The sequence below is a fragment of the Polypterus senegalus genome, chromosome 14 (genome assembly GCF_016835505.1).
Source record: "Polypterus senegalus isolate Bchr_013 chromosome 14, ASM1683550v1, whole genome shotgun sequence".
NCBI classification, from domain to species: domain Eukaryota; kingdom Metazoa; phylum Chordata; class Cladistia; order Polypteriformes; family Polypteridae; genus Polypterus; species Polypterus senegalus.
In genome coordinates this window covers 12,785,226-12,812,134 of record NC_053167.1, presented here as the reverse complement: position 1 = coordinate 12,812,134, position 26,909 = coordinate 12,785,226, and the positions used below count along the sequence as shown (strand labels likewise).

Below are 26,909 nucleotides of genomic sequence, written 5' to 3'. Positions count from 1 at the left end.
CAGATGGAGTTTGCCAAAAGGCACCTGAAGGACTCTCAGACCATGAGAAACAAAATTCTCTGGTCTGATGAGACAAAGATTGAACTCTTTGGTGCGAATGCCAGGCGTCACGATTGGAGGAAACCAGGCACAGCTCATCACCAGGCCAATATCATCCCTGCAGTGAAGCATGGTGGTGGCAGCATCATGCTGTGGGGATGTTTTTCAGTGGCAGGAACTGGGAGACTAGTCAGCATAAAGAGAAAGATGACTGCAGCAATGTACAGAGACATCCTGAATGAAAACCTGCTCCAGAGCGCTCTTGACCTCAGACTGGGGCGACATTTCATCTTTCAGCAGAACAACGACCCTAAGCACAGAGCTAAGATATCAAAGGAGTGGCTTCAGGACAACTCTGTGAATGTTCTTGAGTGGCCCAGCCAGAGCCCAGACTTGAATCTGATTGAACATCTCTGGAGAGATCTTAAAATGACTGTGCACCGACGCTTCCCATCCAACCTGATGGAGCTTGAGAGGTGCTGCAAAGAGGAATGGGCGAAACTGGCCAAGGATAGGCGTGCCAAGCTTGTGGCATCATATTCAAAAAGACTTGAGGCTGTAATTGCTGCCAAAGGTGCATTGACAAAGTATTGAGTAAAGGCTGTGAATACTTATGTACATGTGATTTCTCAGTTTTTTTATTTTTAATAAATTTGCAAAAACCTCAAGTAAACTTTTTTCACATTGTCATTATGGGGTGTTGTGTGTACAATTCTGAAGAAAAAAAATGAATTTAATCCATTTTGGAATAAGGCTATAACATAACAAAATGTGGAAAAAGTGATGCGCTGTGAATACTTTCTGGATGCACTGTAAATACTTAAAGGTTTCTACTTGTTTGATGTTCTTGACTGAACAGCATAATAAGAAGAAAGCAAGAACTTGATGTAGAAGTTTGCTTCATATGTATGGCAAAAAATTGTATTTTATCTAGATCTGTGGTTGTAAAAGTATGGACCAAGGACAACTGGTGATCTGTGGGCTCTGAAGACACTGACGATGTGCAGACAATAGCATCTTTTACTTCTACATTACTCCTTTCTGCTACAATTCTGTATGATAGTAGTGACTGCTTTCTTTCTTTTGACATTTCTTTAAACTTGCAGTCTCTTTCCTATCCAACTTAACCCTTCAATAAATGTAGGCTTTTATAAAAAAATCCACCTTGATGTCTATCTGAAGATCCAAACCCTGGCAACAGCAATTCCTAAATTATGGACGGATTCTGATGCATACTGCTTCTGATGTATTAATGTTCTTAGCCTGTGTGACATACAGTATCTAAATCTTTAAGGCTTTATTATGAATTATTGGATAAAATCAGGGACTTTGGAATGTAAACTCGACAACTTTAAGTCTGAATGTTCACCTTGTAATGCAGACTGTCCTTTTAAATGAGCATGTACCATTTGGGCCTTCTGGGTTCGACCCATGACAGAAAGGGGTCTTTTCACCCATCCATTCCTTCAGCATGTTTTGATGAAATGAAAGTCTTTGTGTGCTAAAATGGAATCAGAAAAATGATCCCCCCATTCAACCCCCCCATCCTCCTCCAGGAAGAAATGATGAAGGATGAAAGAGCCAAAATGACCAAGGTTGAGCTTGATGAAACACTCAAATCTTCATTCATTTTCTTGATCGAGTAATCATGTCTGAAATACTGTGCCCCATTAAACTACTGGGAGTCCCTCGTGGTGCATTGTTAAAAGTTTGACCTACTAAATAAGTCACCCAGGGGCTTATGGGGGGTCTTAACCCGGGTGTGAGCTTGGTTGAGCACCTGGTAGGTAAGACATGCAAATAGGAATGGTGTATACCACCCAGGCCCAACAAGGGCACCAAGTGGGAGATGAAGACCTTCAAGTAAAACCAAGAAAAGGGGTCAGCATGACAGCTTATGGAGTATGAGCACAAGAATTAACTTACAACATAGAAGGAGACTGAGGAGCAGTGCAAATGTAACTATATGAGTTCCATATGTATTGAGTTTTTGTTGTCTTTCTTAGGACAAAGGCATAACAGTGAGTGAAAAACAGGCACTTAAATTAAGTTGCTTGCTTTCCAATAAAGATTCAGATGTACAATCTTAATATTTGAATTTGTGTACCAGATCTTCTTTTTTGCACCATGTGTTGTTATGGTATTTTTCACATGATTACATGAAGAATAAACAAAGTGATAATTGTAATGCAGATTTTACGGCAATAAGTGGCTGTTGGCCATAGGTGCTCCCCCAAAATTTTGACCTTTGGTCATGATTAATCAGATTGGACTCCAAAAGCTGTGATTCATTCAACTGTGGTAGCAGAGCAATACAATTGGCCTGTTAAAGGTCCAGAAGCAAGAATGTGTTTAGTTCTGTTCCACCAACGATTGTCTGTTCAAGCTTGTCAATCAGCCAGATGAGAGTGATGTTCCATAGTGACCATGCAAGACATAAACTTGCCTGACTCCTGCGGAAGAGATGACCATGTTGTGTGACTCCCTTTACTTTGAAATCAATTTTCTATACCACTGTTCAGCTCTTTGGTAAATGTGGATAGTCAGCAAATAATGCTGCACAGGACAACTGAATTCAGCCATCATCTGAATCTTCTGACTCTTTGTGCAGTTGGCCAAAATGGTGTTTGTACAGTATCTATCTAATAATTCTTTGCATTTATATAGTGCTTTTCTCACTACTCAAAATGGCTCAGCAATTGCAGGTTAAGGGCCTTGCTCAAGGGCCCAACAGAACAGAGTCCCTATTGGCATTTACGCGATTCGAACTGGCAACCTTCCGATTACCAGTGCAGATCCCTAACCTCAGAGCCACCACTCCGTCATATCTATCTATCTATCTATCTATCTATCTATCTATCTATCTATCTATCTATCTATCTATCTATCTATCTATCACTGGTCCAGTTGATTCAGAATGCTGCTGCAGTTATGCAAATTACCATAACAGCAAGCACATAACACCCATACTGCTTCGCCTTTACTGGCTCCCTGTGTCTTACAGGATTGAATAAAAAATTCTATTAATAACCTACAAAGCTTTAAATGGCCTTGCACCAGACTACATCAGTGACCTTCTCCTTCACTTTGTTCCTGTTTGCCAACTAAGGTCCTTTGATTGTGGCCATCTTGTTGTGCATTATGCTAACCTGCACTTTATGGGTGCAGCTGACTCAATCTGTTCTTTTATAAAACAACTGAAACCCCACCTGTTCAGGAAGCTTTTAACTTAACCTAACATTCTGCCCCTTCTTTCAATTTATCTGTCTGTTCAGATGTTTAGGACAATTTGTGTTTGTTATATCACTAATTAAGTGACTTATTCAGGTTTTTTTCTAGTATTGAATTTAGTATTTTACTGAGGATTTTTGTCTTTTATTCAGTTTAATGCTTTGCATTTCCTGTATTTATCTGTTTTTAGTGTTCTATGCGGTGTAAAAGATAGCCCGGCCACAGGCAGACACAACACCTGATGTCCACAACACCCACGTTTATTTTGGAACACAACACACAACTACAGTGCACAACCACCACACTAAACTCAGTCCTTTCCTCTCTTCAGCTGCTCCACTTCTCTCTTGTAAGCTCCGTCTTCCGCCTCCCGACTCTGTCTCCTTGCAGTGAGTGAGGCGGCCCCTTTTATCATGCCCCAGATGTGCTCCGTGTGCTCGGCAATGGTCTTCCAGCAGGACTTCCTAGTGTGACGGAAGTGCTGTCCTTGCATCCGGAAGCACTCCAGGCGTACACAGTTCCTGATTCGACAGCACTTTCTGGCTTAGCAAAATAAGTCTGCGTGCCAATAGTGTAGTAAAGGCAAACACAGTTTGTTTGACGTTTCTGCCATATAACAACATCATAGTTGAATACCCACCTTTGTTAGCAGGAAGTGATAATCAGTGTATACACTGAGCATGTTTGTGTGGCTATCAGTGTTGTACCATTTGTATTTATGGATTTTTGTGTGGCAGAGAAGTAATCATTGGCAGCAGCACATGTGAGATGGTGTGGCCCGTATTTGTCTATCTAGCAATAGATGGTGAAGATGGTAAGATTTCCACAGGTGGTGCAAAGGCAGGCATACATGAGCTCTTTGTCAATGGCTTGTTTGCCTACCATGAAGCATCAGCCATGGGTGTATCAGCCATTGAACAACAAAGCTGAATGAAGAATAGAAAATTGAATTGTAGTGTCTTCGAGTTTCCTTTCCCCACTTCTGGTGCCAGCACACTTTCTATAATGTACACAAATTTCAGCATTCTAGAGTTTTAGTTTTATGACCACTGCATTTCAGATAGGGTTCAGTTATTCTGGACACCAGGGGCCTCATGCATAACGCCGTGCGTAGAATTCACACTAAAACATGGCATATGGACAAAAGCAGAAATGTGCGTACGCACAAAAAAATCCAGATGCATAAATCTGTGCGAACACCAGCTTCCACGTTTTTCCTCTACATAAATCCCGGTTAGTGTGAAAAGTAATGCACGTGCACGCCTGCTGTCCCGCCCCGTCTCCTCCCAGAATTACACCTCTTTGAATATGCAAATCAATATAAATAGCCATTAAGCTCAGCTTTCTGTGAAAAGGCAATGGCAAAAGCACGGGGGGAAAACAGAAGATTGAAGTGGAGTGAAGTGGAGGCAAGGAAAAACATACTATTTGTTGGTTTAAATAGTGGTATAAACAACAAAAGGAAGTTGATCGAGTGACATAGAGTGTTCGAGAAACTTGAAAGCTGAAGTTCACAAAGTCGCACAGTGCCGGAAATAAAAAAGAAGTTGTCAGATATGAAAGTCACCGTGAAAAGGAAAGTCGTAGCCCATCGTCTGAGTGTCACATGAAAGCTTATTAGGATACAGAGAAAAAAAATAGGCACACAGTGGGAAAAAAGCACAAAATGTAAACTTTAATCTCTAAATTTCCACTTTAATCACGTAGTTTATTTTGTCATTAAAGTAGAAGATCATAAACTTCATCTTAAAATCGTTTAATTTACTAGTTTCTCAAATCCCCTTATAACTAAAGTAGCATAGAACAGAGTCTACAACAGAACTGATTACAATAGACAAAGATGGAGGCTTTAACGGCCCATAGAAGAAATGACTTAATCAAAAAGGCCGGAACCAGAAGTGATGTCGTCTAGACCAGACGTGACATCAGCAAAGGGGCCGGCTTCAGAAGTGACGTCAGCAAAGGACCCGGCTTCTGAAGTGACGCCAGCAAAGGGGCTGGCTCCGGAAGAGTTCTGAGGTGCCGGAACCTTGCAAGATTTCCCAGGAAAGTTCTGTAAGGAATTCAGAAAGACAGTCAGTGCACTCCGTTGCCCCCTGGTTGGATGTTTTATTATAATTACTCAGACCCTTTAGCTGCCTCCTACTTGCACGTGTGTGACACTGTATAATATAATAAACATATTTTGCTGCATTTCATCTTAATATTTAAATCGTCATCATATGTAAATACGTGCTTTATAAAGTGGCTCAGGTTGTGCAATATTATAACTGTATCGCACGTTTACAGTGAGGTAGTTGTACTTATAAGTACAAAGCGTTCTACAAGGAGCAATTGATGGACTGATTAAGTGCATTTATAGTTCTTGGGATGAAACTGTTTCTGAACTGCAAGAAAAGGCTCTGAAGCATTTGACAGCAGTTCAATAGACAGCATGGCTGAGGCAACGTGTGCTAGATGCTGTATACCGATAATTCTCTTTCCAATCAGCTGCTGTAGAGCTGTGATTGCCCACTCAGATACAGTGATATAAACACTCAGAGTGGTGCAGTAATATGGAAAAAGATGATCTGCTGTGGCAACCCCTAACGGGAGCAGCAGAAAGAAGAAGAAGGTGCAGTGAGAGTAACAATGCTAAAGCAGCTATGGTATTTAGAATAGTTTGACCTTTCTTGGATCATTATATTGTTACAGGTTAATTACAATCAGATGCATTAAACTAATAAACTGTATGCGTTTAATTTAAGTGTATTTATAAAGCCGCGTCAGGGATGTTGATCTAAAAAAGAAAGGGAAACCACACTGGAACAGTAACACTGCTTTGATGCTGGGCGGCACCAGTTTGCAAAACTGAGTGGAGAACTTGCGTACGCCAGGGTTGGAGCTACCGTGAAAATCTGCGTGGCTTTATGCCAAGTTTAGGTTTTATACATTGTGGAACCGTTTGTACGCAACATTTTTGTGTGTACGCACCATTTATAGATGAGGCCCTAAGTGGTTCTGAAAAGGACTATTAGGTAATTTCTTTACAAAGCTGACTGGCCATTTTCACTTCAGCAACAAAGTCAAACTCATGGATTCTTGGTCTTCAAGGACAATTGGCCAGATTGTTATACAGCATCAGTTTTCATATAAATATACTCATGAGCCACAATGATTGTTTTTTTTAGCTCATTTGTACTCAGTCATGCTAAGCTGACTTAGGACCCATTCATATCTAAAGGTTTTAGTTAGACCACTGCTTGAGAAGTTATTATATTCATTATTTTCAAAGTTGCTATTTACATGTAAGTGTTTTACTAGTGCACAGTTTACATAACAACTGCAAGCAGCAGTTTTCGAGCGTTTCCAGCCAAACACTTGTTTCATTTAAATCAATGGTAATGCTCATGAAATGCTGGTAAAAGTAAAGAAAAGAGAGATTTGGAAGCATTTTTGGTGCTGTTATGCATGTACATACATTGGTCTTCTACTGGCAGCTATTGAGGCACAGATTAAAGATGTAGCTTGTAGTTTTAATCAGTTTAAAGTTCGGTACAGATGTTTTAACAAATATGCAGAGTGGTAGCGCCCTATTGCATTTTCATGTCCTCGTGTATTTCTGCATTGATCAGTATTATTGAGCATATTGAACTATTGTTACCTGTTTTAACTTTTTTTACTGAGTACTTAGGTCCTCTTGTGCCTTTGAGCACATTGGACAACAAGTAGGGGCCATCTTTTACGATTGTCTGCTACTCCTTCAGCGTTTTGCCAGGTGATGTTGATTTGTTTCATGTCATCATGGAATGTTCTGCTCCATGTGAGCTTTGGCCTTCCTGGTCTCCACATCCCTTTTAATGGAATCCATTTCATGGCCGTCTTTGAATGCCAGTATATGGGGAGATGCAAGATGTGGCCAACCAGCCTCATTTGCCGTTCCACAATAATTTCACACAGGACGTGCCTTTGCTCTTCTTCAGACCTCTTCATTAGTAATGTGGTCACACCAGCTTATCTTCAAGATCTGCCTCAGGCATTTCTGGTGGAACAAATTCAGCTTCAGCATAGATGGCTGTTGGTAGAACAATGCTGTTGTAGAGTGGGAGTTTCACATCAATGGTAATGGTGGTGGCAAACAAGATGGAGTGCAAGCTTTGAAAAACTGCTGCTGCCTTGCCGATTCTACAGTTAACATCAGCTTCAATATCACCATCATTTCTTACTGTGCTACCTAGATAGATGAAGTGGGCCAGCTTTTCGTTACCTATTTGGTTAACCTGGATGGCCACTGTGGTTTGATTGCCGCTACTACCCAACTTCATTGTTTTTGGTTTAACTATACTGATTCTCAGTCAAATTTTCTCAGCATTCTGTTCTAGATCTGATGTGAGTCTCTCTAGGTCTTCATTATTTTCAGCCAGCAGGATGATATCATGGGCAAAGACAAGGTCTTTCAGCCATGTTTGGTCATTCCATGGTGTAGCTAGGCAGGGCCCATTTGATATTTCCTTGGGAACAAAATTGACCACTAACAAGAAGAGAAAAGGGGACAAGATACACCCTTGTTGCGTACCAGTGATGATGTTGAAAAAGTCTGTTATTCCAGTTTCTACCTTAACCAAGGAGCGGGAGTTTGCATACAGGCTTCTGAAGATGTTGATGTAGTTCTTTGGAACGCTGTAAGACCGGGTGATATTCCAGAGGGACTTTTTGTGAACACTGTCAAATGCCTTCTTGAAGTCGATAAAATTCAGGTGTAGTTGTCTTTGATGTTGAACGCACTGTTCGATCATATTTCTGAGAATAAAGATCTGTTCTGTGCAGGAGCGACTGCTATATAACCTAGCTTGTTCTTCCCATAGTACTGTGTCCACAGCTGCTTGTACCCTCTTCAGAAGCACGGTGCAGAATGCCTTGCCAGGAATAGACAGAGGCATGATGCCTCTCCAGTTGTTACAGTCTCCTTTTTGGAAACTTCATTACTGTTCTGTCCAGCCAGTTCTGTAGCACCTTTTGTTCTCTTGTTGTTAGCTTGGTTACTAGATTCTTTCTACCGTATTTAAGCATCTCTGCCATGATTTCATCCATTCCCGCTGCTTTGTTATTATTCATCGCCTTGATCGCTGCTGTTGACTCCTTCTCTGTGACTGGTTCTTCATTCACATACAGGGCTACCTGAGCAGGCACCTGACTGAAGCTGTACAAGGCTGCTGAGGTGGATTGATTCAGTGATTCTTGGAAATGCTCCATCCAGAGCTGATCTTGCTTGTCTGCTGTAACCAGAATCTTTTCTGTCTTGTCTTTCACTGGCACATTTGAGTTACTCTTTGATCCTGTTAGTTCCCGCAGAACATGGTATAAGGCCTTGGCATCATTGTGCCTAGCTGTTTTTTTCCGCCTCAGTGCTCTTCTTGACTATCCAGGCTTTCTTATCAGCATGGTAGCTCTGTTTCACATGCCGATCCAAGTGTTGATATTCTCTGTCACATCTTGCCTTCTGCTGTTTTTGCAATGTTTCTCTTGCTCTTTGCTATTTTCCTTTCATCGATAAACTTCCATAATGTTTCTCGCATCCATTGCTCCCTCTGTGACCCGCTTCTTCTCCCAATTGTTCTTTCTGCACTTTCTTTCACTGCCTCCATGACGTTTTTCCACTCGTCGTCCAAATTAGTTCCTGCATCCTGTTACCGGTAGAATCTGTTCCATAGCATCATCTGGTATTGCTGTGTTGTGGCCGAGTCCTTCTGCTTATCATTCACATAGGGTTTGATCTTCTCTTGTTTGGTGAATGGAGCTTCACTTTGGCTCGTAGAAGGTGGAGGTCTGAGCCCACATCTGTGCCCCTACATGCTCTGTCATTAATTATAGCCAATCGCCAATGCTGGTTGATGCAAATATAGTCAATTTCATTGTTGGTGGTGCCATCAAATGATCTCCAAGTTTTGGATAGTCCTGAAAATGACTGGATTAAATGTATATGAATACAACATACATTCAGTTCTGTGCATGATAACCCTTTCCTCACTAGCTGTTAACTAGACGACTGGTTCACGTGCTTGCATAATGTTGCAACAACAGGAGCAGGCAATTTTTTTTTGCAAAATAACACAAAAATGATTTCTTTTTTTTCCTTTTCACATATTACTGCTTACATGCTTATCAACACTCGTGTGTAATTTGGGAATTTTTTTCGAGGGGCTGCTTGCTTCATAGAGAATCCAGAATTGTCCTCTCCGCTCCCTTTGCTGCAGAACGTAGCACCTTGTATGTTCACTCATGAGGGTGACAACACTTGCTCTTCAGTACAATGATCGCCACTATTAAAAACACTACAGTCATACCAGACACTCTGGAAACACAACAATCACTTCACAACATGACCACGCCTCACAATCGACAAAACAGAAATGATGCCATTAATATTTTCCCAGCAAAACACTGGAAAAATGCTTGAAAAACACCTGAAGCATGCTTAGGAAATGCTTGCAAAACAACATTAAAATGCTTAAAAAATACCAAATGCTGAAAATGTACAATGTTCAAGTGTGACTCTCCCCTTACAGTTATAAATATTGTTGCTTCTAATTAATTTTTTCTATGGATACTTAAAATATATTTGTATAAAATTTGGAGCTGTCCATATTTACCATTAACAAAAAGTAGCATGGATTAATGCAAAAGACATTTCACATATTTGCTGTCTGGGCTACAGTGATCAAAAACCTAATGGTAGTGACTCACAAGCAGTTAAATAGAGGAGCTTTGGGAAAATGTTGTTCAAGCTTTATGAGGACAAGATGTACAAAGTGCACATTCAATATATGACTGTCAGCATATGCATGTTCTGGACTAACAGTTCAATTCATGACAGCCGCAATTACCATTTTTGAATAATGTTAGCAGTGAGATATTTCCCCTAAATGCAAGTGAAGATATCTACATTACTCTACCCTCAAGCAGTGGAATAATGGGAGATAAATAAAGCAAAACGGCAAAACTGGGCAATTACAAAAACATAATAAGAAGAAATCTTTGCATTTATATAGCACTTTTCTCACTACTCAAAGCGCTCAGCAATTGCAGGTTAAGGGCCTTGCTCAAGGGCCCATCACAGCAGAGTCCCTTTTGGCATTTATGGGATTCAAACCGGCAACTTTCTGATTGCCAGTGCAGATCCCTAGCCTCAGAGCCACCACTCTGCCTTATATAATCAGAGCCAAAATCCTAGACAAAAATACAAAGCCTAATGCTGGAGCAAAGTGGGTTTAAACAAGCAAATAAATGTCTTAGGCTTTTATACACACTTTTGCTTGTTGAGGCACAGCGGTGGCAGTTGTAATACCCAATCCTGGCAAAAAAGGCCATAAAATGATGATGTGGAATTTACAAAAATGTAATGTTGGTGTAGACCAGGTTTCCAGAAGAATACATACTAAATTAACATTCCCTTTGATTAAAATCCACCAGAGAAATGATTAAGAAACATGGACAAAATTTATAACTGCTGCAAGTAATTGGGAAAAATCTACCAAATTATAGACATACTTTCATGACCAAGGACTAGTGCAAAGTTCTCAGTTTCTTTCCCATGCTGTCGATCAAGAAAATATTGATTTTATGTGGGAAGTGCATTGGTCACATTTGTTGAGTGTGCCTGTACTGTTTTTTGAATGGCTCCTGTTCTGCTTTCTTGACTGAGTGTACAGTAAGCAGACATTAATACTGTAAGGCCCTCTGTCAATTCTCGAATCTGCTCAATCTGGGCCTGGGTTGTAGAAAGCTTGAACCTATCCTGGACGCATTGGGAACAAGACAGGAACCCTTCTTAGTCACGGTGACAGTCCATTAAAGGCTCAGTCATGCACACACTGTAATGCAAGACAAATTTAAAGGCACCAAACACTGTATTGCAGGAGAAATGCTAAAGTGCTTATAGAAAAAAATACCTACTGGTGTGTCATATTAAAGTGAATCAAAACTTATACAATCAACTATTTTGTGTTTTATATTTGTCATTTATTTAGACCACTTAGCAAAGAACTGTTTTCACTTTGATACTAAAGAGTCTTATTCTACTGACCAATGGCAAAAAAGCCAAATTGAATAAACAGTGATTTAATGTTGTATAACAATAAAATGTGAAAACCTCAAAGAGGTAAAAACATTTTACAGGCATTGTACTGTATGTGAAAGAAAAAGCATTCATGTGGACAACACCCCAACTGCAATGCCAACAGTTGTGTGAAGAGTTTGTGATCTCTGTTTGTGTGGTCTTCTAGATAAAGAACTTATGAAATCAATTATTAGTCAAGCCTTAAGACTTTGATGGAAAGGTTAGACAGCAAAAGCTTCCCAAGACATAACTTTATGTGTATCCTGTGAGACAGACAGCTCCGAGTAAGCAGACAAGTGGTTTTGACATACAGCAGTATATGGAAAAACAAGAATTCTCTCAGCAAAGATTTTTCACATTAATCAGACAGTCACAAAGGTATACATGGAGCATGAGAACCTGAGAATTCGTGAAAAAGATGCACAGAGTCAAAGGGTGCGTAAATGGACATAACTTGTGGGAATATCTAAAACACTTTAAGTTATATGTTGACTACAGAAACATATGCCTATTCCGAGGAGCACTGTGTACCTCAATGAAATTAAGGCGGCCTTTAGGAATGAGCATCCCACTGAATTGCTTGGAGAGAGATTGTCAGAGAAATCTAACAGGCAGGAGCACTTCAGTCCTCTTTCATAAAGCACTGCTTCCTGCAAAGGTGTTTCGCTGGCAGAATTGAGAATGTTCACTTTCAGAATCCACATCACTCACAAACTATGCAGCTGCACACTCTTGTCTGTTTGAAGATCTTTCCTTACATTGGTCAACTATTCAGGTTGTATTGAACATTAACCTTCTCATGGAGTACAGTGAGACGTTATATGGTTGGTCAACCCCAGTGTTGCAGGGCTGCAGAATTTTCTTTCACCCGATCCATCCATCCATCCATTCATTCATCCATCTTCCAGATTGTTCAGTCCAGATAGCAGGTGACAGAGCGCTGCAGTCTCTTTCAGCAGCATCAGGTGCAAGACAAGCTCTTGTTCCATGTAATTCCTTACTCTGATATTAATTAAGCCTAATAGTCAACTGGATTTTCTTGGATGTTGTGAAAGACGGGGGGCGCCGTTGTCCCCTTGAACCCTCAGACCAGACACCAGGCACCAGATAAAAGTCCGATAAGTAATTTTATTAAGATGGTAATGTGCACAAAGTGCCCTCCACTCCACTATACTCATAAACAATTCACAATAATCAAATCCTCCACTCCCAGACGCGTTGTCACCCTTCCTCCAAACTCAGCTCAACGCTCTGGGGTTTCCCACAATCCTTTATAGTCCTTGACCCGGAAGTGCTTCTGATCCCTCAGTCCATGTGATTACTCAGCACTTCCGGGTCAGGTGAAAACTCCTCTTTTTCTTCAACCCGGAAGTACGTCATTTCTTCTGTCCACGTGACTGGGACGTACTTCTGGGCTGTAGGGAAAATATTCCTTGAGCCTCCCTGCGGCATCCTCTGGCGGCCCCCATGGTATTCAGTAGGGCTGTGAATAAAGACTCCATTGTCCAGGATTCCCTGCTGGCATTCGGAGCACCTCCATGCTGCAGGGAGGGCTCCATCTGGCAGCCTGGTGGTATTGGCCGGGATGAATGGCCGGCCATATACCACAATGCATATGGCCGTTATTGTCACTTGTGCAACTTGCTTATCTCTGCTCTTTCTCTGCAGTTTTAAGTATTAATTAAGTGGCTTTTAATTCTCTTTGAAAGTGTGGCTGACACTTCTTGTTGACATAGCTTTTATGCATAGCAGTCAATGTAGTTGACCCTTTAGATTTCCATTCATTTTATAGTTAAGAGATTAATCTCTGGCCACTTAGTAATGACATCCAAACAGCAAAGCAGCAAACACTAGAGCAGTGAACACTGAATTATTTGAAATGCGTGCTCATTGTAAAGCTTCTCATTTAATAAAAAGCTTGAAGTAAAACAGAAAAATTGAGAGATTCTAATTCACTCGAGTCTTTTTCTTTTCTCCCCAAAAAGGTACATCAAAGAAAGCTAGAAACTTGACAAAGCACAAGGATGACACGGCTCAGGATCAGGATTAAACTATTAAATGTTCAAGTTAAAAGGAAATGGGTTGAAACCCACATCTACTCCGGCCCACCAAATTATGTTTATTCTGTCCCTGTACTACGTTAGTCTGTAGTTAAACCTCTAGAAGATTTGTTAATTAGGTTTCTGCCGTATTGGAAAAATACTAAAGAAGGAAAATTAAAAATCTGTGCAGTCTGTTGTAGCTTTCAAAACAGCACTCTGTGTTAGACTTGCCACATGCGAAAGGAATAGCAATGAGCTTAGATAGACCTGAAAGATGCCTCTTATGTTATTTAGACAGTGGCATTTAAGATTCTTTAAATCTTACAGCAAAGCAGCACAGTGGCACAACAGTTAATGCCACCCCCTCACAGATCCAGAGGTGCAGGTTCAAATCTTCCTCCTAGTAATTATGTGTGTGGCGGTCCCTGTGTCTTTGCGTGATTTGCTCCTACTTCCCCAGAGACCTGTAGGTTAGGCTAACTGATGAGTCCAAACTGGCACAATGTGAATGTGTGACAGACTGACAACATGTCCAGGGTTCGGTTCTGGCTCGTGCCCGACTCCTTTGGGGTTAGCTTTAGTAACCATGAGTTTGCCAAAATGGATTTTGAATTTCACATCAAATATTAATGGAGGAGCGCCTATACTATTTGTCATATTCACAGTAGAACTTTGAACAGAAAATGCAACAGTACATTAATGTTGGATGACGACTGCAATTTACCTTTAGATGCAGGCTAAATATTTGCAAAATGCCTTTTCCGGTGAATACCCTGCTTGTTTACCTGTTCATTTAGCAGAAATACTTAATCCATTTGCAAGCTTTTCATGGTAATGGATTTTTATACCAAGTATTTGACTACCGGCTACAAAACCGTCACAACTCAGTGGTACTTTTACTGAATAAAGGAGCAAATTAACTTTTCTGTGAAGCAGACATATGTCAATGTTTTAGTCTGATAATAAAGAGAGCAGCTTGTAAAGCCTAGGGAATTTATCAGATAATATTGTTTTCAAAGATCTGACAGTGAACTCCTACAAAAATAGCAGAAACCATTTTCTTCATGATTTTTTCTAGAAATGTATGGCTCTCTTCTTAGCTCAATGAACAGTTTATGTCAGCACCACGCTTTGTAGCTTTTTACCTGATGATTTTACCTTCTCTTTTTACTCATTGGCATGTAAAAATCCATACATGAATATAGAAAATTGTTCTTTTTATTTATTCAGAAAAAAATGAAAATCACATATATAATAAAAATATATACCTAGAAAAGGAATCCAAAAAGCTGAACCATTCTGTCAAATTTTTGTTGCAGCATTTGTATTTAAATTGTACCTTCCATATAATGGACAAATCTGTATCACTGTGTTTATTGATGCTTTCTTCACTTCATTCATTGTCCAAGGCACTTGATAGCTGTACTCTTTCATAACCCTCTGTAGACACTTTATTTCTGCTCAGAAGTCTTAAAAAGCTTTCTCCTCCATACAACCTGTAAAGAAAAAAACTAATTAGAAACACACTCTACACTATTTCACTTTGGTGCCCTTTGTTAACTATTAACTTCTCAAGTACAAACATTACACTTTCAAGCTACCTATGCTATTCATTTTTCATTTCTTATGTAAATGGGGACAGGAAACTAGAAAGCTGTAACAAAGCAATATTTACTGAGGGCTGTGCAGTTTGAGGAAATGTGAATAATTACCCTTTTAAAAGCAAATTACAAATAAATGTACCAGTCTTTGAAACAAATGCATATTATATATAAAAAATGAATATATACTAACTGTGCTACCTGTCTAAGATGGGTTGAAATCTAAGTAATCAACATGGACCTCTGAGCATTTGGTGTAAATGTATGAAGAGCACCATCTACTGAAGGTATTTTGTATGCATGTAGTGATAAAATGCATTTAATTTTTCATTCCAACAGATGGCACATCACAAATATTAATTAGCATTGCTTGTACAAATCCTGTTCCAATTGGCATATAACAGAAACATAATAAATGGACTGACAAACAGATACACAGACACAAGTCCTTTTATTGTTTACTTATAAATAATATAAAAAATCTTGGGTCGAGACGTGATCATCTCGGAGAGACACTTTGATGTCACATGTGACTAGACATTACAACCTTAGGAAACAAGGCACATGAGACAGTGACTTTTGCACGTCATGCCCTACATACAAACAATTTAAAAATAGTTCACAGACATCTAACCTCACAGTTGTTGGAATGCTTTTGGCAGACACACTTCATGTGCTCCCAGCTCTTATAAATGTTATACAGTACGTTCTAGATGGCACGTGAACAACTAAGCGAAGAAGAAAGAGCATCGCATTGAAAAGAGACATGAAAGCATTGGAGAGAAAAGAAGGCAAAAGAGGATGCACAAGAGAACAATAATAATCTGTGCAAATTTAAAAAATAAGGAAAGTAATAATCAGCCTGGAAGTCCCACGAGAGACACTTTAACGTCCCACAAGACAAAGCAGTGAGACCAAAGGACAGCTGCTGTAGAGGCTTTTAAATGATTGATGCGCAGCGCGACAAGCAGAACATGCAGCTTGGCAGCAGGAGCAGAAAGACAGCAGCTGATCCATCCTCATCTCCTTAACATGCATTCAGCACTTCCTCTCCCCTTTACAACGTGAGCGGCAGAGGCACGAAGTGGCCCACGGTTGGTCTCGCGAAGACCACCAGCCCGGCTACAGACAAACACCAAGGACACACAATGTTCAAAAGCACACTGTATTTATTTACAGTACTTTTAGTACACAACACACAGTGCACCAACCCTCAATTATGCTCAATCCTTTGCTTTCCTCTCTTTTCTTCTGCTGCCGCCACTCCTCTCCCGCAAGCTCTGTCCTCTTCCACCCGACTCTGGCTCCCTGGATGGAGTGAGGCGGCCCCTTTTATAGTGCACCTGGAAGTGCCCCAGGTGCTTCCTAACTAACCTCCGGCAGCACTTCCAGGTGTGGCGTCTGCCTAGTTATTCTGAAAGAAGAGTATGTCAAGAGTGTTTTGGAGGTGAAAAGAGTGTCAGGCAGAAGAGGTGTGATGATGAATGTTGTTAGTGAATATGCACTGCAAGCTGGGTGTGTAATGGGTGAGAAAGAAGATTCTTGGAGTGAGTCGGAAAAAGTGATGAACAGTGTACCCAAGGGACAGAAAATGGTGATTGGAGCGGATTTTAATGGGTATGTTGGTGAAGGGAACAGTGGAGACGAGGAGGTGATGGGTAGGTATGGTGTCAAGGAGAGGAATGAAGAAGGTCAGAGGATAGCGGATTTTGCCAAAAGGATGGACATGGCTGTGGTGAATACGTAATTTAAGAAGAGGGAGGAACATAGGGTTACATACAAGAGTGGAGGAAGATGCACACAGGTAGATTACATCCTATGCAGAACAGTTGATCTGAAGGAGATTGAAGACTGCAAGATGGTGGCAGGGGAAAGTGTAGTTAAGCAGCATAGGATGATGATCTGTAGGACGACGTTGAAGACCAAGAAGAGGAAGAGAGTGAGGGCAGAGCCAAGGATCAAATGGTGGAAGTTGAAAAAGGAAGACTGCAAGGTTGAGTTTAGGGAGGAGGTGAGACAGGAACTGGGTGGCAGTGAAGAGTTACCAGACAACTGGGAAACTACAGCAGATGTAGTAAGGGTAACAGCAAAGAGGGTGCTTGGCGTGACATCTGGAAATAGGAAGGAGGAAAAGGTGGAATGAGGAAATACAGGAGAGTATACAGAGGAAGAAGATGGCAAAGAAGAAGTGGGATAGTCAGAGAGGTGCAGAAAGTAGACAAGAGTACAAGGAGATAAGGCGCAAGGTGAAGAGAGAGGTGGCAAAGACTAAAGAAAAGGCGTATGTATGAGAGGTTGGGCCCTAAGGAGGGAGAAAAGGACCTGTACTGATTGGCTAGACAGAGGGACCGAGCTGGGAAAGATGTGCAACAGGTTAGGGTGATAAAGGATAAAGATGGAAACATACTCACAAGCGAGGAGAGTGTTTTGAGCAGATGGAAAGAGGCTGATGAATGAAGAAAACGAGAGAGAGAAGAGGTTGGATGATGTGGAGATAGTGAATCAGGAAGTGATTGGTTGGGAAATAAAGTCAGAAAGGCAAGATTGCATTGGTTTGGACATGTGCAGAGGAGACATGCTGGATATACTGGGAGAATGATGCTAAGGATAGAGCTGCCAGGGAAAAGGAAAAGAGGAAGGCCTAAGTGAAGGTTTATGGATGTGGTGAGAAAGGACATGTAGGTGATGGGTGTGACAGAACAAGATGCAGAGGACAGAAAGATATGGAAGAAGATGATCTGCTGTGGTAACCCCTAACGGGAGCAGCCGAAAGAAGAAGAAGACTCTAACATTTATTCAATATTGTGTCACTTGTTCCAAATGCATTTTTTAACTACTGGTCTTCATTATATCTATGGTGGTTACCAGCATTTATCGATTAGACAGATACATATCAACCAATTTTATAAGTAAGGTCATTCTCGCTATCCATGGGAGTTACGTTCCTGAAAAACCCCAAAGATACGGAAACCACAACTATTAATCCTCAGAAAAAAATGGGGTTAGTTTCTGGGTGGGATGGTGGATCAGGAGAAGGATCAGCAGTGGGAAACAGGTTTGGGTGGGTGTGTGGGCCCTCTAGTCTCTTCCCTTTGAGGCTCAGTAATGACTTTTCCACAGGTTTATCTACGGAAACTTTGTTGTGGGTTTTATTCCTCTGTAGTCTAGTTTGACTGTCTTCTAGGTGTTCTGCCAGAAGCCACAATTGACCACAACAGGGCCAGTTTGAGGTCTTCAATAAACCATCCAATCAGTAGTAGGGACAGACAGTGAATACAAAGGGCAGAGAGTTAATCAGTGCAAGCTTATGACCTGCACTACTACTAGGACATCCTCACTCATAGGGAACAACTGCAAGCCCCGATTTCCATCACAAATGAAGTTCAATCTCTTACCCATGGCTTACACACTTTGATCCATTCACTTTAGCACATGTGCAGCCCCAGCCATTTAAGGGCATTACAGGCCTGCTGTTATTCAATCTCATGTGTTGCTGTTGCGCAATGGGCCTCTCAGAATCACTCTGAATAGGCAGGAGTAAATTGTCAGGTGACACAAAAAGAGTTACACTTTTGTGTAATGCAATCCACAAAATTGTGAAGATTTACTATACTTTGTACGGTTAGAATATATATTGTTGCTGTATCTATTCCATACAATGTACTTTACTAGTAAGTGAGGGTTTTATTTTGATGTTTTAATGTATTCTTCTCATTTGACAAAAGCATGCAGTGTGTGAATTTGCCAAACATGAAATAGACAAATTCTTTAGAGAAAGTGATAGTTTTACAACTCAGATTTCATCTGAAGAAATACAACTTCAGGCAGGCATTCAACCTGGCCACAACACATAAACTGTTTTAACTTATACTTTTCATTGTATTTGTTGTAATAAATGATGGATGTATTTTTACATATTTTGTCTTCTAGCACTGTGTATATTGTGTGTGTATAATACGTACAGTATAGGTATATATATATATATATATATATATATATATATATATTGTATACATAGTTAAAAATATATATATATAAAAAAATATATATATATATATATATATAAAATATGCTTATTGGGTAGTGTCACAAGTAAAGAGTACAGTGAACTTCTTATTTGGGTGTGCTAATCAGCATGCAACACATCACCACTCTCCTGTGCCATGATTAAGGAGTGTAATAGCCATATCTTGAAAGTTCTGTCTTACTTACTAAAAAATCTCAGAACACATTTCTCATAACATAGTAGCATAAGAAAAAAAGCACAGCTATGCCTGCAATGTCAGAATACAGACCTAATGACAGTGCAGTGAATACCTATTTTGAAACAGTGACATACAATTTCAAAGGTGTATAAATACACCGATGAGCCAAAACATTCTGACCACTCCCATATGAAGCGAACAATGTTGTCTATCTTATAAAACAATGGCACATGTAAAGGTCAAAGTTATATTAAACAGTAAACTAACATTAGGTACGCTTGGCCAGCGTGATGAATGCAGAAGATTTGGGCAGAGACCTCAGTGACTTTGCTAAGGACCAAATTGTTATGGTCAGACTAACTGCTATGGCCTGTGGGTTGCTCATGGTCAGCTGTGATGATTGTCTACTGTCAGTTTTCTAAGGAGGAAGGAACCATAAACCCCTAACAGGGTGTTAGGAGGCTAAGACTAACCAATGGCAGAGATCAACAAAGGTTATGCTGTCTCGTATGAAGCAACAGAACACGTACCCTGGCACAAATCACAGATAATTTTAATTATGGTTACAGGAGTACTGTGTCATGACACACAGTACATTAAACCCTGCTGTGATGGGCCTGCAAAACCACAAGGCCAGTCAGAATGCCCATGTCAACCCCTGTTCACCATCTAAAGCAACTACAATGGGCATTGGGGCGTTAGAACTAGACTTTGGGTCAGTGGTTAAGAAGGTTGCCTGGTTCAATGCATCCTGTTTTCTGTTGCATCATGTGGACAGCTGGTACACATGCTTATCTGGTAAACAGATGGCACCAGGATGAACAGGATGGGAAGAAGACAAGCTGGCATAGGGAGTGTGATGTTTTGTGCAATGTTCTGTTAGGACACAATGGGACCGGGAATTCATGCGGAAGGTAATTTAATGTGTACCACCTATCAGGGTGGATATTCTATTAAACTAATGAAGCATAAGCTTCAGAGCTCCTAATAATGGAGTGACTTTAATTTTCATCCCTGCATAACGTGAAAGCTATAAGTCATAGTAATGTATTATTCACACCAGTGACTTTGACATTCAAGAGTATCCAGTACATCAATTTTAATTGAAATCTGAGATATAGTAGTTACATTAAAACAAATTCTGATGATCTGAGTGTAACAACTCCATTGAAGAAGATAACAGTGGTTACCGGCCCTTATTGCTGGCTGCGAAGGGTCCCATTAACAATTCAAGCTTCAGAGTAGGCCATTGGCACTTACCTAAACATCACTGCAGACCAGGCCCACCTTTCATGGCAATAGTATTCCCTGATGAAATTGCATCTGTCAGCAGGATAATGCATAACTGGTTCATAAATTGTTTGAGGAACATGATGAAGAGTTTAAGGTGTTACTCTAGCCTTTATATCCCCCCAGATCAATCCTATCTAGCATTAGAACATTAGAAATAATTTAGACGAGAAGAGGCCATTTAGCCCAACAAAACTTGCCAATCTTATTCAATTATTTCTTCCAAAAAACATCAAGTCAAGTTTTGAAAGTCCCAAAAGTCTTATTGTCTACCACACTACCTGGTAGCTTATTCCAAGTGTCTATCATTCTTTGTGTAAAGAAAAACTTCCTACTGTTTGTGCGATATTTACTGTTAACAAGTTTCCACCTGGGCGGCACGGTGGCACAGTGGTAGCGCTGCTGCCTCGCAGTTAGGAGACCCGGTTCACTTCCGGTCCTCCCTGCGGAGTTTGCATGTTCTCCCGTGTCTGCGTGGGTTTCCTCCGGGCACTCCGGTTTCCTCCCACGATCCAAAGACATGCAGGTTAGGTGGATTGGCGATTCTAAATTGGCCCTAGTGTGTGCTTGGTGTGTGGGTGTGTTTGTGTGTGTCCTGCGGTGGCTTGGCACCCTGCCCAGGATTGGTTCCTGCCTTGTGCCCTGTGTTGGCTGGGATTGGCTCCAGCAGATCCCCGTGACCCTGTATTCGGATTCAGCGGGTTAGAAAATGGATGGATGGATGGAAGTTTCCACCTGTATCCCTGGGATCTTGATAAACTCATTTTAAAATAACAGTCTCGATGCACTGTACTAATTCCCTTCATAATTTTAAACACTTCAATCATGTCACCTCTTAATCTTCTTTTGCTTAAACTGTAAAGTCTCAGCTCTTTAAATCTTTCCTTATAATTCATCCCCATTAACCCTGGAATGAGCATAGTTGCTCTTCTTTGGACTTTTTCTAGCACTGCTATGCCCTTGTTGTAGCCTGGAGATCAAAACTGCACACAGTACTCCAGATGAGGCCTCACCAGTGAGTTTTAAAGCTTGCATCTGTGGGATGTGTTGGAACAAAACATCCGTCCTGCAGGGGATTTACCTAGCAAATAACATAAGTTAGGGGATCTGCTGTTAATGTCCTTCTGCCATCTTCAGCGATCGTATTGAAGCTGTTTTGGTGTCACATGGAAGAGCAACAGCATATTAGGCAGGTGGCCATAATGAGTATACTGTATGTATGTACGTATGTATATACATTCTGTGGACGGCTGGGGCCCCAGCCCAGCCAGGATGATGGAAGGACTGGGAGAGAGACAATACCTCCCCTGGGACATGAGAGGGCAACCACCCTGGTTTGCTTTGGGGCCACGGACCTTAGAAGCTCAACCCTGTGGAGGCCTGTGGCCACAGCCAGGGGGCACCTGGATGGTTCCAGAGCCATGGACTGCAGCACTTCTGCTACACCAGGAAGTGCTGCAGGAAGGTCATCACAGAGTACATCCGAGTGCATTATAAAAGGGGCCGCCTCACTCCAATTGGGGAGCCGGAGTCGGGAGGCAGAAGACAGAGCTTGTGAGAGAGGAGTGGAGGCAGCAAGAGAACAAAGAAAGAAAGAAAGAAAGAAAGGACTGAGCTATATTGTGGGTTTGTGTATTGTAAGCTGGAAAAGGCAGGTAAGAAAATAAACGTGTGTGTTTTTGGGACATTTTTGGTCTGTGTGTCTATCTGTAGTCGGGCTGATCTTCACAACATATATGTACGCCTCTTTGTACGGTATATTTTTCAAAACTTTTTATATGTCATTGTTTTGTTGCACGTCTTTAAACCATACATTTTTTCTATCTATTATATACCAAGCTGGGCTTTCAAGTAAAAGTTGCTTAATAAGAAAACTTGAATAGAGCATTACTGAAATATAAAAGGTGCTATATAAAACACATGATAATGATTATTCTCTGTACACAAAAACATTACAAAATGTATTGTGCTGCTCACATTGTGTACCATGAAAGACCTTCCTGTAAAATAAAGGCTCTCATCCAATTTGTTTTAGTGGTGCTTTAACGTTTTACAATATGATCACAGGGTATACATGTCTGCCCAAGGAAACATGTTCATTAGGCAACAGAATAGACAAACATAGAATTTCTTTTGGCTGCAGTTTTAAGCCCAACCAAACCCCATATTCTCATATAGGTCACAAAGAGAAGTCAAAAGGAGATGTGATATTTGATATCAGGGAAATAGCCTACACTAGCAGGAAGACCCTGTTGTGACTGTGCACTTTATTTAACTAGCCAAGTATTCGGTTATTTGAAGTGTTTACTATCTGTTAGTTAAGTTTTCCTGTAAGAGCCAAGTATTTGCCTGTCAAAGAAGGAATTTTCTGTCCATGCATTTGTTTGTTAAATATTTTCCTGGATACACAAGTCGTCATGGCCAGCAAACATAAATAGATAGATAGATATGTCAAATAATGCTCGTGCAAAGGACTGAAGATGCCTCTTTCTCATGTCTCCCAGCACAGTAACTCTTGTTAGTGCAATAACATTTAAATGATTAGAACCACATGCAGTAACAATGAGAGAAAAAAGTCAGATATGGATTTAAAGAGTGGATTACTTTTTTCTTGAAAGCTCCATATCTATCTCTTCAAGTGATTTTTCCTTAGTTTCTGGAAGAAGGAAGTAAATAAATAAAACTGCCACTAAGCCGATCAATCCATAGAGCAGGAAAATCCAAGACAACCCTACATAACCTAGAAATAAAAAAAAAAATCACATAAATTAAGAACAAGGCAGCTTGCTTCTGAAAAACATTTTAAAATATAAAAGGTTTCAAACTTGAAATTGTATAAAAGTAAATTATTACAGATCAAGTCTATCATATTTCACAATATTAATTTTTCTCTCATTCATTTTCAGATTTTCTAACTTTCCAGTTCTGAGAAGGAGTAGCAGCACATTTTGTGTTCCTTTTCTCATAATATTTTTCTTTCTCACTTTTTTGCATGAAACATTTCTAGAATCTCCCAGCCAGAGATTCAATTAGGGAGCAGTTTTAACTTCAACATGTTTTGTTTCTCAGCTGTTTCTGTCTGTTAGTTGGTAGAAAGATTTTTTTTACTCATACATTCATATTTGAATAGTGTGATGATTAATGTTAACAACCTTGCCACAAAATATCTTCCTTTTCTGGAAAAATCTCAAAACATTCATATTTGTTTACTGAATTATTCTGCATAATAATATTTTGCATTATTGTACAGTGGTTAGTGCTGCTGCCCCTCCATGGCATAAGCTATACAGATCTCAGGCTACCTGAGATGTTGTTAGTGCTTGACAAGTCAGGTGAGAGCTATAAGTCAGCTTCAAAACATTTTAAATGTTACCATTTTTAACATTTAAGACCTCAGTAAGAAGCCTTTGTTCTCAAAAAACAATATCACTGCATGGGCTAAGTTTGCAAAAGTCCATATGAGTGACCAGTCAGATTGTTAGATGAATGCTTCCTAGATATGCAGATAATTTTGGCCTCCAAATAAATTTAAAACCTAATCTAATGGAAATCAAACCCTGTGTACAATCTCAGTACCTTCACCCCCCTTCTGTCAACTATGGTCACCATTTGTGACTTCTGTCATACCTGTTAACATTAAGGACTCACCAAGCCTAAGCAAACCATGCATCCAGAATTATATCTTAACATTCTGTTCATGTGCTGAAGTTGTGATGAAATGGACCCTACAGTGTTATGCACTGTTATACGTCCCAGAGGAGCTTGTTGCTTCTACAAGGTATGCCCCTGAGTGGCAGAGGAAACACTATTCAAATATGAAGGTAGGAGGGATGCAAAACATTTTGAAAGTAAAACTGTCTCCCTAATGGGATCTCTGGCTAGAAAAGTTTCATGTAATAAAGTGAGAAACAAAAATATTATGAGAAAAGAGCTACAGGAGAACCAATTGTCAGTACTCAAAAAACCAAAATTAGTAAATGTGTCTAGTGACACCAGTATGCCAGTACAATCATGGACAAAGCTGCACAGCATCTACATTCTGACTGCATGTCTAAACAAATTACTGAAATAAGTTAACATACTGTAACTGTCTAATTGGAAATGCGAATATGCCACACCAGAATACAGCCACAGTGTTTTGACGTAGGGCGGCACGGTGGCGCAGTGGTAGCGATGCTGCCTCGCAGTTAGGGGACCCGGGTTCGCTCTGGTTTCCTCCCACAATCCAAAGACATGCAGGTTAGGTGGATTGGTGATTCTAAATTGGCCGTAGTGTGTTTGTGTGTGTCCTGCGGTGGGTTGGCACCCTGCCTGGAATTGGTTCCTGCCTTGTGCCCTGTGTTGGCTGGAATTGGCTCCAGCAGACCCCCGTGACCCTATTCGGATTCAGCGGGTTAGACAATGGCTGGCTGGCTGTTTTTACGTAGTTTACATACATAGACCACAATGCTTATCTAAACTCTGTTTGCTGCTGTTATTCCACATAGTGAAGCAACAGTCAGTGTGACACATTATTGCAGCAGACAGAAACCCTTCTTAAATGCATGGAGCCAACTACAGCCTGTGTGTGTATCTGTCTGTCTCTTCTGTTGAAGCCCTGTTCACAATGTGCAAATTAATCAATAAGCTTCAGTCACCTTGTGTGACTGAGATACAGAATGGAAGACAGCTACTTTTGACATTTTGAGAAAATAAAAAGCTAATCTTTTGCTCAGTTTATTTATTTTGACACGCTCTCCCTGAAACCCTGATTGGAGGAACTGAAGGCAGGTGTATTAGAAGGAAGTGAAGGTTGGAAGAAGCATGAGCTAATAGTGCATTGCCGCACCCACCACACAACAAACCACCTAGATTAGGACCTGAGTGCAGCAGGTGACACCTCAGCACCATACTTGAACAGTGTAAGGTTTTTTGTGGTGGTTGGAGTGCCAATCCTGCCACAAACCCCCAAGTTTTCCCTTAAGTTGGAGGACCTGCTTGCAGGGTTGGGTGCAGGTTAACGTTATACCCAGGATGGAGCAAGTGTAGGTTAAGGACCCAATGGGGTAGAGTCACTTCTGGCATTTACAGGATCCTAACCAGCAACCTTCTGATTGCAGAGCAAATCCCTAATGTCAGAGCCACCACTCCACCCAGGTGTTTTAGAAAGATGCAAATATACAAAATATGCATATATTCCAAAATCTGAAAAATTGGAAATCTGAAATATTTTTGGTTCCAGGCATTTTGGAATAGGGATGCTCTACCTTTATTAATAAAATTTTAAAAACAAACTACAAAAAAAACCCCAAGAAACTTAAAAATACAACTGATTAAAAACATGAAAAGAACTCCTTGAATGAAAAATGCAAACAAATGAAAATCATAAAGATAATACTACATACCACATCCTCCACACCCCAGATAAATATACAACTGTCAATACACTCAAAAGCAAATTCTTAAATGAATAAAGCAAAAACCCATCTCTGAAGCCAATTTTAGTTCAGTTGGCTTGTTACCGTTGTGTGATACATACATAGTGCACATTGCAAGGTTAGATTTGTGCTTGTTGTACAATATCATTTTTAATAAATTTATTTAGTCTGTTTCAGTACTTATTGGTTGCAATTTTTTGTTTTCTACTTTTTCGAAAGAAGCCTGTTGTTTCCATACACTAGTCCTGTTTCAATGTGGATACTGCTTTTCATCTATGCCCTCTAAAACTTTATAAATGGTACAAAATTATAGATCAAAGAATTACATTTAGGGCCAAACCCAAATTTATGCAAAGTGGTGAATAGGTAATCCCATTCAACCATATCAAATGCTTTTTCTGCATCCAAAGATAATAAGATCTCCAGAGCATTAGACGTTATGGGTGAAAATATTACATTAAATAGGCGTTAAAGATTGGTAAGCATTATGTCTGCCTTTAAGAAATCTGATTTGGTCTTGTGATATTACTGAAGGGAGCACTTTCTTAATCCTTCTAGCTAGATATTTTGAGAGTATCTTAACATCATTATTCAGAAGTGAGATTGCTCTGTATGAAGCACATTGTAATAAGTCTTTTTTTTTTTTTAGGAAAAACAGTAATTAATGCTTGGCAAAAAGTTAGAGGTAGAATTGTATTGTATATGGCTTCTATAAATGTTGCTAATAAAAGAGAAGCTAACTTAATTGAATTTTTTTTACAAAATTCAGCATGGTAGCCATCAAGACCTGTTGCTTTCCCACTCTGAAGTGAGTTTATATTGGCTGGTAATTCTGATAGTGTCAGAGGTTTATCCAATTCTTCTGAGATGAGAGTATCTAGGTGTGGTATCCGTAATGTATCAAAAATGCATTAGATTGTGTCTTGTATTCTTCAGAATGAGTAGAATATAAGGACCTATAGTAGTCTCTAAATGTGTATATTATATTT

The 26,909-nt window shown here is 40.2% G+C and overlaps 1 protein-coding gene across 2 annotated transcripts in view; it reads right to left on the bottom strand.

Moving 5' to 3' along the window:
- Positions 1 to 5,056: 5,056 nt before the first annotated feature.
- The window catches only part of slc2a10 (solute carrier family 2 member 10), a 108,890-nt gene continuing 87,037 nt past the window's right edge, over positions 5,057 to 26,909 (bottom strand). Inside the window, exons 5-7 of one of the 2 annotated variants that reach the window (XM_039735326.1) lie at positions 23,108 to 23,243; positions 14,676 to 14,903; positions 5,057 to 5,323 (exon numbers count right to left, since the gene is read on the bottom strand). In XM_039735326.1, the coding sequence (XP_039591260.1) occupies positions 14,801 to 14,903; positions 23,108 to 23,243 (239 nt within the window). In that variant the 3' untranslated portion in view covers positions 5,057 to 5,323; positions 14,676 to 14,800. The remainder of the gene's footprint in view (positions 5,324 to 14,675; positions 14,904 to 23,107; positions 23,244 to 26,909) is intronic. The other variant, XM_039735327.1, reaches the window with a different exon arrangement.